The sequence below is a fragment of the Leuciscus leuciscus genome, assembly GCF_965113295.1.
Source record: "Leuciscus leuciscus genome assembly, chromosome: 11".
Classification (NCBI taxonomy): domain Eukaryota; kingdom Metazoa; phylum Chordata; class Actinopteri; order Cypriniformes; family Leuciscidae; genus Leuciscus; species Leuciscus leuciscus.
In genome coordinates, this window is record NC_138735.1 from 19,413,742 (window position 1) to 19,427,616 (window position 13,875).

Here is a 13,875-nt window from a genome sequence, read left to right on the forward strand (position 1 = left end):
TCGGATCTCTAAATGGTGGATGATGGATTGGTCACTGAGTTTGGTTTCTCTCTAAACCACCTGCTCATCTCTTTATTTCCCTTTAATATTTTCCATTTTATTCCCTCAACAGGGGACAGTGATTTCAGCAGTCTAGCAATCACATCATCTCATAGTTTTGCGTTTTTTCCCATTCCTGGCGAATATGAATGGCTCCTGTGAAAGTTTTGTACCAATAGAGATGGTTTATTTTATATTTATATATATTTATAGGTGTAAGAACCTATTTATGTGCTGTGTAATTTTGAAAATCTAAAACTATAAACATACTGACAAACATTCCTCTCTGAGTGTTTTTTTTTTTTTCATATATTTTAGCAGTGGAATTGTGGTTTAAAAATTCATTTCTAGGAAGGAAGAGGTCATAACTTTGGGTAATTGGCTGTATAAAACCTGCTGTCATCAGAACCACTGAGATTTTCACTGTTCTGAAAACCGTTTATAATTTCCTATGAGGAGAGACTGACTCATCATAACGACCTCATAAAGACCAGTTATAAATGCTACTGAGATTATTTGCAATATTGAATATTTTTGATTTATACAAATCGTCATAGCTTTTCAACAACTAAATTAATAATGTGGTCAGCACCCGTGTTTTGGGGGGCAAAAACAATGGCATTGATTTGTGATAAATAATCTAAAATCAATAGTTTGCCCAAAAAACAGATTGTCAGCATGTACTCATACGCATGTTGTTTCAGATCTGTATGACTCTGTTCCGTTAAAAAACAAAAGAGAGGCAAAAAAAAAAAAAAAAGGATTTACCACAAAATATCACAAAAACAGATGCATGTTTTTACATATTAGTCTGCATGTTGGCATATTCTCATGTTATTTGTGACCTTACGTCATTCATCGCTGTTAACAGTCATTCCATTCTTAACACTACACTTCCTTACTATCTTTTTCTTCAGGACCATCAGAGGATTTTCCTCATTTATCCTTTAAATCATCATTCCTTCATTGTGTCTTTAACACAACCTCTCCTCAGGAGCTGAGGGTTATGCATGAAGATCTGCAATGTGATTTACTTCATTTTTTTAATTACAATAGACATTTAACATGTTAAATGCTTTTATTTTCCTGATCAGGAAGTAAAGATGGAGGAAGCTATGATCAACACAGGTATCCACATTTTTGAATCCCTCATTGGCTTTTGAAATAACTGCATGGGCAGCTTGTTTCCACTAATACGCCATGTTTCATTGAGCTAAGTGTGTGGTTGCATGCTGGGTTGAGCTAACAATTTAAGTACATTTAAAAATCACACGAATATTAGTATTTTAAACCCCAATTACAAGTTCATTTTAACTCTTGAACAGTTTGTTGCTTTTTATGTATGCCTAGATGTCATTTAAACCAAAATCATTTACATTATTTATAAAATGTTTTGAAATTTTAAATCCAAGACTTTTGAGACTTCATATACACATCATTTAGTGGGAAATAGCATCTCATAAACATCTCAGTGCACAGATCATCAATATTTGAGACTTTTTAATTACATTTTTCTCGTCCATGCCTGTCTTGACATCTCTGTTTTTTGGCTTACCTGCTTACCAGGCAACAGCATCGAAAATGGTCAAAGTTGAGGAGGCCAAGCCTTTCATTCCTGTGAGTCTTTGAGACCATACGAATCCATTTCTGTTCTCATTCCACTGTCAAGTAGTTCTCCACACCATATACCATATCTCCATAGACGTTGAGTGGCAGTTCTGGTTCAGCGCGGGCCGTGTCTCCTAGGCCATCAGTTACTGCCTGACCCACTCGGGGAATGCTCATTTCATTCTCTCACCCTCCTTTAACACGCTTTTGTTTTTGCAGATTTTCATTTCCTGTACCTCTCACCCACCCTTTCAGCCTCATATTTATTTCTTTTTTCGGTTGCTGATTTCTTGGTTCCAGGATTTTCCATCTTTTCAGTCTCTTGTTGGATGTTTTACTTTGATTTGAACCTCATTGCACAGATTTTCAGTCTGTCTGCGCACCCTTTATTTATGATGTATTGGTTTTGGGTGTCCGTTTGGAGGACATTTGTTGTCTTGATCTGCATTCACACTGCTTTACTGCTTCGAAATAGAGCTTTTCTATTGGTCTAAAGCTTAAATAAAGCACTGCAGTGGTGTGTGGGGCACTAATTCAAGACCCCTCGGCAGGAGTAGGCCGGGAATAACTGCATGTTTTAGACACATTCCAAAGCAAAGCTTTTCTGCGCAGCTATCGCCAGCCCTTACTGACTTTTCTCGCTTCCCCCCCTTTCCCGTTTCCCAGAACACAACCAGCCTGGGACGTCCACAAAGGTTAAACTGCCCAATTTCACAGAGGACTTCATCTGGCAAGAACTGGCAGATTTGTACAGCGTGAATGAGAGTCTGTACGAACACAGGCACAACTACAGTCCCGTTCTGGATGACTGGATGAACTTTTGGAAGGATGTAGATAGTATGTTTGCACTGCTGAGAAATTTAAAGACACTCAACCAAACCGATAAGCTTGACCCCCTGGCTGAGCTGGGCTCCGGGGTCCCGGAGGAGGCCAGCGGCGCTGGTTCCCCCATCCAAGAGGAACGGCCCCAGAGCCCCGTCACCACAGGTCCCCCAAGAGGCCTGAGCCCTAAAACGCTTCAAGAGAGTCTCTTAAAGTCTCTTAATGAACTCCCAGAGGGTCGCCCGACCAAACCGAGCGCTCTTCCAAGAGGAGACACCTGGGTTCATCAGCTGGAAAATGAGTTGGACAATGACGGAATGACGTTTAGTGGCAACGGAGTCACCGAACTGGAGACCCGCCATGACTATCTGTTGCGCAGCTCAAAAATTGTAGATCTCCACCTGCAGGAAGAAGAGGAGGACATTTTTCAGGCCCAGGGTTACCTTCCCCTTTCGCCACAGCCAGCCAGACCTCCAGAGCCTGCTCTGGAAACTCTTCCAGCATGGAGTGAAACCTTACAGGAGAGGTGGAACGGAAGCTCCAAACCTTTAACCCACAAGCCCAGGGACGTTCAGGAGGGCAGTGCCGCGGGCCCATCCCATTGAGAAAGGACTGCTGCCATGCACTGTGAAGCCAGCCAACTCAGAGACACTAACCCCACGGAGCATGGACTGATCTCCTGTATAATCCAATGAATTATTTTATTTTTTACAGGTTTTTCCATTTATTAGAATTCAGTGTTATGTATTTTGTAAAAAAAAAAAAAAATTATATATATATGAATATAAAAATGTTGAGGTAAAGTATTGGATGCATCTTAAATGTTGGGTTTGGTTTTAAATCTGAAGTGGGAAAATGCCATCAAAGTAAGGTTTTAATATATTTTTAATCAAAAAGAAAGAGGTTAAAATGGTGAAACCATTGCATTCAGTTTTGAATTAACCACATGCAGATTGTTTCCCCAAGATGCACTTTTGTTTCATGTTTCTCGACTTCAACGCATTCTTCAGTCTCATTTAGACATAAACAACTCCATGTTGACACTAACACAAGTCATTATTTGTTGGATTCACGTTCGATAATGAGTATTGTTGTTCTCCTCTTCTATGTTTACTTCAGCTTATTGGGTTTACACTATAAAACACAGCTTGAACATGTTTTATACACTTGGATTGTGGGTTTAATGGTTTGACTTCTTGGCAAAATGTTTTTCTCACAAATGTTGTATAGTTCGGTCCATATAATGTAAGAAGGGTATTCACTGTATAAGTGCTTTTATCATGGATGACTCTAACGTTTTCACTAACCCACAGTAATTACTTTTAAAGTAGCTTGTTTCATTTGTGAAGAATGTGAGATGGGCCTTTATTCAGAATGTTGTGACCATTTTTGTCCTGTCTTTTAGAATTACAATGTCTAAACTCATTTTTGAAGAAATTGTTTGAATATGAGGTGACCTTCCAAATTTGCAAATATTACGTTACTTTTTAACCAATGGTGTTGGAACAATTCTGGCTTCTGGAAAGCCAAGAAGCTGTTTTGAAATAAAAATCTTCCAAACATTTGTTTCAGCTACCTTGTGCTTTTAACCCTTAAATGCATGAATGTTTCGCCAATCATTATTACATATTAAGGTCTTTAGCGACCCGGATCTATATCTAACATGGATCTCTGCCTGTCACGATAATATAAAACTCCTGATATTAGAGTAACAATTACAGAAGAACAAGAATAAAGCATATTTTATTACCTTTTGAAGCTTGGAAGGTTTGAGCAGATGTTTCATACCATCATCACTGTCCTCGTCAGAGCTCATTTCCCAGTACATTCAGCATCATATTCGCCATTTCAAACATATTCTCAAAACTATCATTTTCAACATCTTCAAAATCAATATTTTAATCGCTAACTACTTCTTCAACAGATCCACCATCAAGTGACAGTGAACCTAATATTTGATTGTGTTCAGTACTTGTAATTTTTTTCTGATGTTTTTTTTTTTTTTTTGCTGAGTAAATAAGTTTTGCTGACAATACTTCCTATTTTTTTTGTTTTCTGCCTGCCGTGACTATGAGTGAGACGTCACTTCATTATTGTATCGGACATTGCCACCTTGTGGAATAAAGGTGAACTGCACTTATTCAGTCATCAAAGATTCAATTATTGTTGTGCAGAAAAATATACTTACACTGTTACACACCTTGGGTGGTTTGCGACCCTATACAATTTTTACAAAAAATGAATGGGAAAACAGGCGTCATTTTTTTATATAATTTTTCTTGTCATATTAGTTGTAATGAATTGATTGAGGAATACTAAAAAGTCCAACTTTAAAAAATGAACGAGGAGAAGGGTAGTGATTGACATCCCGGGTCAAAAAAGACCCGAGGTATGCATTTAAGGGTTAACTTTGAAGTTTTTTTTTTTTTTTTATAAATTAGAATTTACAATGCAATGAATTTACATTTTAAAAAAATGTAGGACACTGCAAATTACAGTTTTATAGCTTTTTGTAATGTACTGTAAAACAATTTTATAGTTCATGTTTCTATCTGTAATTTGGGTGTAGAAGGTGCTTTTCTGCCTTCCAGAATCCTACAATGATAAGAAAATTAAGTAAAGGTATGTCCATATGATGAAAATGCACTTTTTTCTTTGTTCTTTCATATGTGTCACGCTTGTGGACTTCTTATGATTAGTTGTATCCTTTCTAGACATAAGTTGTTTTTTCTCTCTCTCTCGACATGCTCTTTATTAGGCCCTGTCCTGGGCTGAGTGCTTTGATTGACAGCCATTAGTAATATTCTGTCAAGAAGAACAAGCTGCTGGCATTACTCTACAAATGCCATTAATTTTTCTTCATGTTTGCCCTATAAATATATACACTCCAGAAAGACAGCAGTAATTTTTTTTTATTATTATTATTGTTTAACCGTAAACTCTGGCAATATACAATTTAAACAGTTGCAGTGATAATAATGTATTAATTTGAATATAGCTTTTCAATTGTGTTGATTAAGATTGTAGTAGAAAGGATTCAATCTGCTTGATTCCAGGCACGTCCTGATTTTTCCGAGTTAGACACATTCCTGGGCGAACATATTTTGTTGATCCAGGAACAACATTCCTTTCTGAAAATGTAGTCCTACCTCAAAACCCAACCCTACCAATAGGTTATCCCTACAATCAGAGTGAAATTATGTAACACAGTAAATAACACTGATGTAGAAGCACCTCACCCTGATTCTAAGCCTAAACATGATATAAATTGTAAACTTGTCCCTTAAGTCTGATTGGTTTACTGGAATGTTGTTCCCGGAGCAATAGAGAGGATGATCCAGGAACATGTTGCTGGTGAAATCAGGTTATGCTGACTGGCACAGTGTAAACCCTAGGCCTATTTTTTAGGTATTTTCAAATATTAGGACAACTTCCTGCAATTAGCTTTTTTTACACGCTGATTTTAACGAGCTATGTTGTATTTGTTACAAATTCTGAGTGTTGTTGCTGAAGCGTTTTCTATATTTAAAGTAATAGTAATCTACCATTAGAGGGCAGCACTTTAGTTTGTCTAAACCTGGAAATGATCTTGATTTGGGGTTTCATTAGCCTACTCAGTTTTTCAAAGTATCGTTTTGCTGAAGGTGTAGGATGGTATGGTTTTAATAAATTTTTTAAAACAATGCAATGAAAAGTCTCGCCTAAAATAAAAAAATAAAAATAAAAAAAGCCATTTTAATAACATCACGATGTTGAAAAATTCATTATTTTTATAATCATATTACGGCGTTCTGAGAAATGTCGATGTAGTAGACGAATATGCCCACCAGGAGGTGCCATTGTAATTATTCCACAAATTAATGGGAGAGCGGGGCACAACCTAACGCTTTTTGACTAAATCTATACTTAGGGTTCAGAATATATATATATATATTTTTTTCACATTATTTTCCCACATGTATAGTACAATTATGTGGTATTGTTTTATTTATACAGTGTATACTTTTTTCTTGATATACCCCGAAAGAATGGGAGTGAAATGTGACAACATGCTCCATAGGTCTGCTATCTGATCTAATAAAAAATATATATAGCAAAATATTTAAATACAATTAAAATACACAAAAATACAATTATTAACTTTTTCATATAAAATAATGGCATTTTTTAATAATTTATTTTTTTTTGAGTTTGACAACGAACACACCAGAAAACACAGCTATACAACATAGTTCAAAACATAATAATAATAATAATTTCTGAACATTGACTCTCAGTCTTTATTCACCTTTTTCCTCATGTTTTCTCAATATAATTCATAAAAGTATAGAATAGAATAGCATATTTCTAATAGGGGCTCACTGGGATTTAAACCCTGCTAGTCTTCTGCTGTTAGCGAAGCATTACAGAACCATATCAACTGTTATAACACATTGGAGATTAAAATAATATCAGATTTGTCTAATCTGAAATAAACACCAAAAATAGAGATGAAAAATGTACATAAGAAATTGACTTTTGCTATAGATAAATAAATGTTCAGTGATATCTTCCAAAGATTTCTGAATTTTGGTGCAATTTTTGCACTATATTAGTATATATATTTTCTCTATATAGTGTTGATATGGCTACTAGTGGGAAAGTTATAAGGGGTCGTTTGCTTTTCTCATCGGAGGACACAAGACCGAGACATGACTCGGACAAAAAAACATTCCTGGAAGAACTATTAAACAGTGATGCAAGATTTTTTGTATGAAGCTACAATATATTTTATATACAATGTAGCTACAATATATTTTATGATAATAAACATGCTTCTCATACTTTCATTGGAAACTCCTTAAGCTGGACAAACATGGCACATGCTCATTCTACGACTTTTTCGGTGAGTAGGGTGGTGATGAACACTAAAAAAGAGTGGCATTGTCTATAGACATGGGTCAAAGGTCAGCTGGACATCTGGGTAAGAGAGACCCCTGAGGAAGACCATAAAGTTTAGGTTTGCCTCTATTATTACACATTTGTCTAAGGGACAAAACATGTTTTAGAAGTTAGTTTTTATTATTTAATAATACATTCATTATAAACTTATATATTTGCAGGCAAAGGTCTCCACTAATGAACCATGCTAGGAACAGGTTTTTCTGATAACATTTTTTTCTAAAAATTTACATTTATTATAACTTAATTTGTGTCATCTCCGTCAGACGCATTAAAAAAGCAAGCTATTTTAATTTGATTCGTCCAACAACAGTGTAAAGTCTTCAAATATAATAGACTACTGGTGTTCAGTAAAGAAGCTAAGTGAAAAAAATACATTCTCTACATTTTTCCTGAGTTAGGGTTATTATGAACAATCCAGTTCCTAAATTCCTTAAATCTCTACCCTCCTTTTTAATATTAAACATGACCAACAACCAAACTTTCAGGACTATGTGTTGTGAGATCCACAATGAGCAGCAAATAGGAAAGGGGTCCTCGGAGTTAATGATGACCATGACAGTGCCTGACTTATTCAGAATAAAAAAAAAACGCAAAGTGAGGACACAACTTTGATAGCCATTTTTTATGGAAAATATAATTCAAGATTTACTTTTTGTATTGTTTGATATATTAGCCTACAGATCTCTGCCTTTCAATTTAAATGTAGGACTATATTTTTGAATTTGTTGCACTTTTAAACAATTTGTTTGGCAGTTTTACATTGTGACCTCATGCTGAGGACAGGTTCAATTACTTCCATGTATTTAAAATAAAACGAGATTATTTAAAAAAAATAAAAAAGCAATAAATGTCCTGAGGTTGCAGATTAGATGTAACTTTTTAAGCATTTTTATTTTATTTTTAATAATTATTAAAGCTTTTGTGTGACGTGTTGTCCCTTATCTCAAGAATCAGTGATATATGTATAGGCTACGTATGAGCATCATGTGAGAAATATTCGTGAAAAATAGAGATTGATTACTTTGTTTTAGAAACAATGGTATTTGGGAAATACATTTCCCAGAATGCGCTTCGCGAGCTCCGTGATCACCCCCCTTCATCAAATCCGCAATCTCACACTCACTGTCCGTGTCGAGGACAACAACTCACTACCTCTGTCTGTCTCTATCGCTCGTGTAAGTACACTACTCTTCATTCAATTCACTCTTCATGCTGTTCATTAATGTTATGTCTCGATATTTTAATTAGAGCTTAGAGTCGGGCTGAAAGAGATGTGTTGTGAATGAATTCAATGAAAGGATCAGTGTTTGGACTACTATATTTCTCTAAATTAAATTCATTTATGAAGTCGTAACTTCATAAACGTTAGGTCGGTAATTAGTTATATTAGATAAAAAAATAATTCTGGCAGGTTGACATGGTTTTAAAATGTTCTTGTAATGTTTTATCAGTGGTCTGTCGCACGTTTACTGATATTCTTTGTCTTCCTCGACCACTAATCTAACGTTACCAGACAGGAGCTCGACTTCACAAAACAAATGACAGGCTATGTAACGCTGTTTATGTTGCTTCTTTAACAGTTAGTAAGTAAATACTAATACTAGTTTTCCCCCCTTTGTTTTCAGGATTCAATCTCTTCTGAATCATTCAACTACAAACAATAATTTCAGCACTATGACCAGAAATCAATTCTGCCTATTTACATTGACATGACATGAATTGAACTTTTTGCTGCTACACTTATCGGTGAGGCAGCATATGATATGACCACTTTCCGATTTATTATGATGATGAGGAATAAGTAGAAAAACAGTTGGACAGATACAGAGGGATCATGCTTGGAAATGTAGTCTTCTTTGACCTCTTTATTGTGTGTCTGTGTAGTCTAACTTAATTTATAATTAAATTATAGTTCTACTTGCATTGACTCGAAGCAGCCAAAATGACTTCATTGTATAACGACGAGACCAGAAGTGATATATCAGAGTCTCTGGAAGTCTGTGAATTTGAGGGACAGTACGGAGATCCGGGTGGTTCTTACAAATCCAAAAGCTTGCCTGTTCTTAATGGCAGCTGTCCGACCGTCAATGAGGCGTTGGAACCGAGGCTGGTTAGCACGACGCAGACTTTAGTAAACACCGACCGGTGCTTGGTGTTCAACGAGCTGCGGCAGAAAGGAGACTCAAGCGAACTGGATTCACCCACCAGGACTGATTTCTCCCCTTCCATGTCCAGTATGGTGGGTCTTAGTAGCTCTATGAAAACTGAGGCCAACCGAGCTGGTGGCAAAAAAATAGGCTTTTCATTGGCAAGATTCATCCGCTTTCCTGTGAGGAAGTACGTGAGGATGATTCTGTCAGACTCTAGGTGTTTTCTGTTCTGTATGTGTTACCTGACGTTCATCCAGTCGCTGATGGTCTCTGGCTACCTTAGTAGTGTCATCACCACTATAGAGAAGAGATACAGCCTTAGAAGCTCTGAATCAGGACTGCTGGTTAGCTGCTTTGACATTGGAAGTCTGCTGGTAGTGGTCTTCATCAGTTATTTCGGGGGTCGAGGGCAGAGGCCACGCTGGTTGGCGGTAGGTGGGGTGTTTATCGCTGTGGGAGCAGCTCTCTTCTCCCTTCCACATTTTATCTCTCCACCCTATCAAGTCCAAGAGGTCAACTCATCCACGGGGAATGAGGGCCTGTGCCTGAACGGGAACGGGAGCAGAAGGGACGGTTTGGACGTGTCGTCCTGTCCACGAGACCAAGAGGGCAACGATCACTCCATGTATGTTGCCCTTTTCGTCTGTGCCCAGGTCCTGGTGGGCATGGGATCCACTCCCATCTACACGCTGGGACCAACGTACCTGGATGATAACGTGAAAAAGGAGAACGCATCCCTCTACCTTGGTAAGAAACTTCTTTGTAGTTTTGTGCCATAACCTACTTACTGTGTACATTACCTAGCTACTACTTGTTGATCACAGGGTGACCTTTAATTTCTAATATCTTTTAACATTGCCATCAATCCTTTTTATATGTGTTATTATAATTTTTTATTAAATTTCTTTAAACAAAAATAAATACACATTATGGCCATATCCACCTCTTGATGGAAATAAATGTTGTGAACTTGTGATTATTCCCATCAAGAGGTGCATACATTCTTGGTCAAGATCTTGAATTGACAAGGTTTTTTTTTTTTTTTTATGGACAAAGTTTACTCAAGCACATCAATGAATTTAAGGTCTGGACTCAGAGGTGCCAGTTTGTGTGTAAAAATGATTCTACATGCTCCCTCCCAACCATTCTTTCATTTGAGCTTGATGAATCTTGACATTGTCATCCTGGAATATGGCCATGATGTGTCTTCCTATATGGTTGTTTAAGAAATAAAAAAATACTCCATCAATTAGAGTTAGAAGAACTATTGCCAAACATATAACATGCTAGAAACATGATAATCACTGCAATAATGATCCAATCATTGACTCTTTGCATGTGTCTATTTAAATCCAAACAGTGGCATTTTTGTTTTGGCCGGGCAGTATATAAATATACATACACACACTTTTTTTAGTGATTTAATTGCAAGTCAAGGGGGGTGTTTTACATGATCACATGACCCTTGTTCTTTCCTCTGTTATATATACCTTTATCCTTAATCTTTTCCAAATCCCATTCCTTCCACCCTGTGATTTGAGCATGCCGATGAATTTGTATGAAGCCCCTTTGGCGTTTAAGCTCCTTTGTGTTTAAGGAGACTTTTGTGGAAGAAATGCTTGAAAACAAATGTGACATCCATGTTAAGTAATATTTTTGTTTTGGTCTTAAAGGGATAGTTCACTTTGAAATTAAATTTTGGTATGTTTTAGCTTACCTCAAGGGCATCCAAGATGTAGGTGTCTTTTTTTCCGCAGTAGTTTCAATTTTGATATTTTTAGGTCAAACCGTTCTTGTCTGTCAGTCATATAATGCAGGTCGATGGTCACTGTCTCAAAGAGCATGCACAGAGTCCAAATTAAAACAATTCCCCGTCGTCCAAATTAAACAATTCCCCATCGTAAGTACACATTGATGGCCTAAGACACGAAACGAGCGGTTTGTGTGAGAAAACGAACAGTATTTATCGTTTTTATCTCTTATACACAGCCATGTCCGAGTGATCTGATCTGACGTGTACGCAGACTGGTGCATAGATATATACACTAGATGTCGCATTGGCTATGGTTTCGTTCCAATGAACTGCAGTAGCCAAGGCGACTTCTATTGTATATATCTATACCCGCCCGCGCTCTCATATCACTTGGACGTGGCTGTGTACAAGAGGTAAAAACAATATAAATACTGTTCGTTTTCTCACACAAACCGCTCCTTTCGTGTCTTAGGCCATCAATGTGTACTTACGATGGGGAATTGTTTAATTTGGACGACGGGGAATTGTTTTAATTTGGACTCTGTGCATGCTCTTTGAGACAGTGACCATAGACCTGCATTATATGACTGACAGACAAGAACGGTTTGACCTAAAAATATAAAAATTTAAACTACTGCGGAAAAAAAGACACCTACATCTTGGATGCCCTTGAGGTAAGCTAAAACATACCAAAAATTTAATTTCAAAGTGAACTATCCCTTTAAGTCATAACCATCGAAATATGAAATATGCAGAGAGTGTGCACAGTGACAGGTTTTGACATAACAAAGCTGCTTTAGTTGTATGATTGATTGGGATGGACCAGTGATTTTGAATGTTATAGATAGACCCCTTTATCTACAGTTTGGTGAGTAAGTGGGGCAGTGACGGCCCTCTGTCTGTGGCACATCCCGTGTCTGACTGTGTTTTCCCAGCGTCTTTTAAAGAAGCACAGGGCTGATCTAGGAACAGGGTGGGGCCTTTGTGATGGGTGATAATGCTTCAGTGAACATGCACACAGTCTTTGGAATAAAGAGCATCCCATTATAAAGTACACATGCTGCAGCCTTAAAGTCAATGTATTGATCACCGCTTGCATCACCTGAAGCTATTCCAGTGAGCGTGATGTGAGCTAGAGAGACAAAACAACTGGCTTTTCTTTGTATTTGCTCGCTACATTCTCACAGCCTGGGGTTTTCATTCTCCCGTGAAGCTTTGCTTCATAGCGGAGAAAATTTTCTTTCACTATGTTGATGTCTTGGTCTTTCTGATCTTGTATAAAGCATTAAATAGGTTGATTAAGACGATAAAAAGGCAGTTTTTTCATTGCTGATTTACTGTATGATTGCATTACCATGTGCTTTTCTTTCTTAGACTTTTGTTTAAGTCTCACTTCAGAGACTGCAACTAACTGACAGCTAAAAATAATATATGAATCATAAAACGAAGTACCATTATTGTGTCAAAATTTTGCCTACTTTCTTTCTGGCATCTCACTCTTCCAATTATTTCAAACCCCATCAGAATTTGTGAAAAGCACTTGGGGCAAGAAGACAAATTGAAATCTCCTGTACTTTGAGAGGAATTGGATTGGAATGTTTGCTACTTGTTTGAGCTGCGCACACATTTGGATAGTGTCGCTTAGAGCCGTTATACTTCCCTCTTCACATGGTTCAGACAGGGTTTATCATTGCAAAACATGTTTATTCTCTTTTCTCTGCACACTTTCATCTGCCGCCTTTTACCTATGGTGTCTGAGTTAGTTGCGCTCAACGGACAAGGAGTCCCAATGAAAACATTTACATACCCCAAAATCCCTCAGGCAAATTCATTTTAATGAGCTGAAGTTAACCAAATCCACCGCCTCCTTTTTCTGACACACTTTCACACACTAAAACCGACCCCTGTTCAGTTGGCAGAGACACTTAAATGAACAATGACTTGAGAATAACATTGCACACTAACCTCTTTACTGAAAGACGTTGTTCATCCAAACATCTTTTTTTTTATCATTTACATTTATGCCTTTAGCAGATGCTTTTATGCAAAGCAACATAAAATAGAAGAACATAAGAAATTAGCCTAAGAGCCAACAATATTCATAGTTTACATATTTAAACAAAATTACAGTTACAATAAATAGTATACATGGTAAAACATATTTATCTACTCGCACACAAAAGATGAATTTTGAAGAATATCCTGAATACTGTTTTTAATATAATTAAAGTGAATTAAGACTGGGGTTGTCAATCTCCAATAATGAAAAAAAGAAAAAAACATATCAGTTTATACCACTTGAGCATTTTATTCCAAGTCATTCGAAGGCCAGAATATTCATCTAAAATATCAAATTTTGATCTCTACAGAAAAAGACGTATACAGATTTGTAATGACATGAAGGTAAGTAAATAATGACAGAATTTAAATTTATGGCTGAACTATGCCTTTAATGGTCTTGTTCTTCATTTGAACAATGGCTAGAACTTTGACCCTCAATCGGCAGCGTGCAATTTCCTCTTAGGTGGCACTTCATTAATGAAGTGGGGGCCCAGGTGT

At 36.9% G+C, this 13,875-nt stretch overlaps 2 protein-coding genes across 9 annotated transcripts in view; both read left to right on the forward strand.

Moving 5' to 3' along the window:
* Nucleotides 1-4,609, forward strand: part of sulf1 (sulfatase 1) — a gene marked incomplete at its 3' end in the record, with an annotated part of 40,953 nt that extends 36,344 nt beyond the window's left edge. For 5 of the 8 annotated variants that reach the window (XM_082183884.1, XM_082183882.1, XM_082183886.1 and 2 more), the window contains one exon: nt 2,314-4,609. In XM_082183884.1, the coding sequence (XP_082040010.1) occupies nt 2,314-3,074 (761 nt within the window). Of the gene's footprint in view, nt 1-1,133; nt 1,168-1,605; nt 1,657-2,313 lie in introns of all 8 variants that reach the window. The other 3 variants (XM_082183887.1, XM_082183889.1, XM_082183888.1) reach the window with 2 other exon arrangements.
* Nucleotides 4,610-8,487: 3,878 nt separating this feature from the next.
* The window catches only part of slco5a1 (solute carrier organic anion transporter family member 5A1), a 45,529-nt gene continuing 40,141 nt past the window's right edge, over nt 8,488-13,875 (forward strand). The window contains exons 1-2 of the mRNA XM_082183896.1: nt 8,488-8,588; nt 9,039-10,310. Coding sequence (XP_082040022.1) covers nt 9,356-10,310 — 955 coding nt within the window. The 5' untranslated portion in view covers nt 8,488-8,588; nt 9,039-9,355. The remainder of the gene's footprint in view (nt 8,589-9,038; nt 10,311-13,875) is intronic.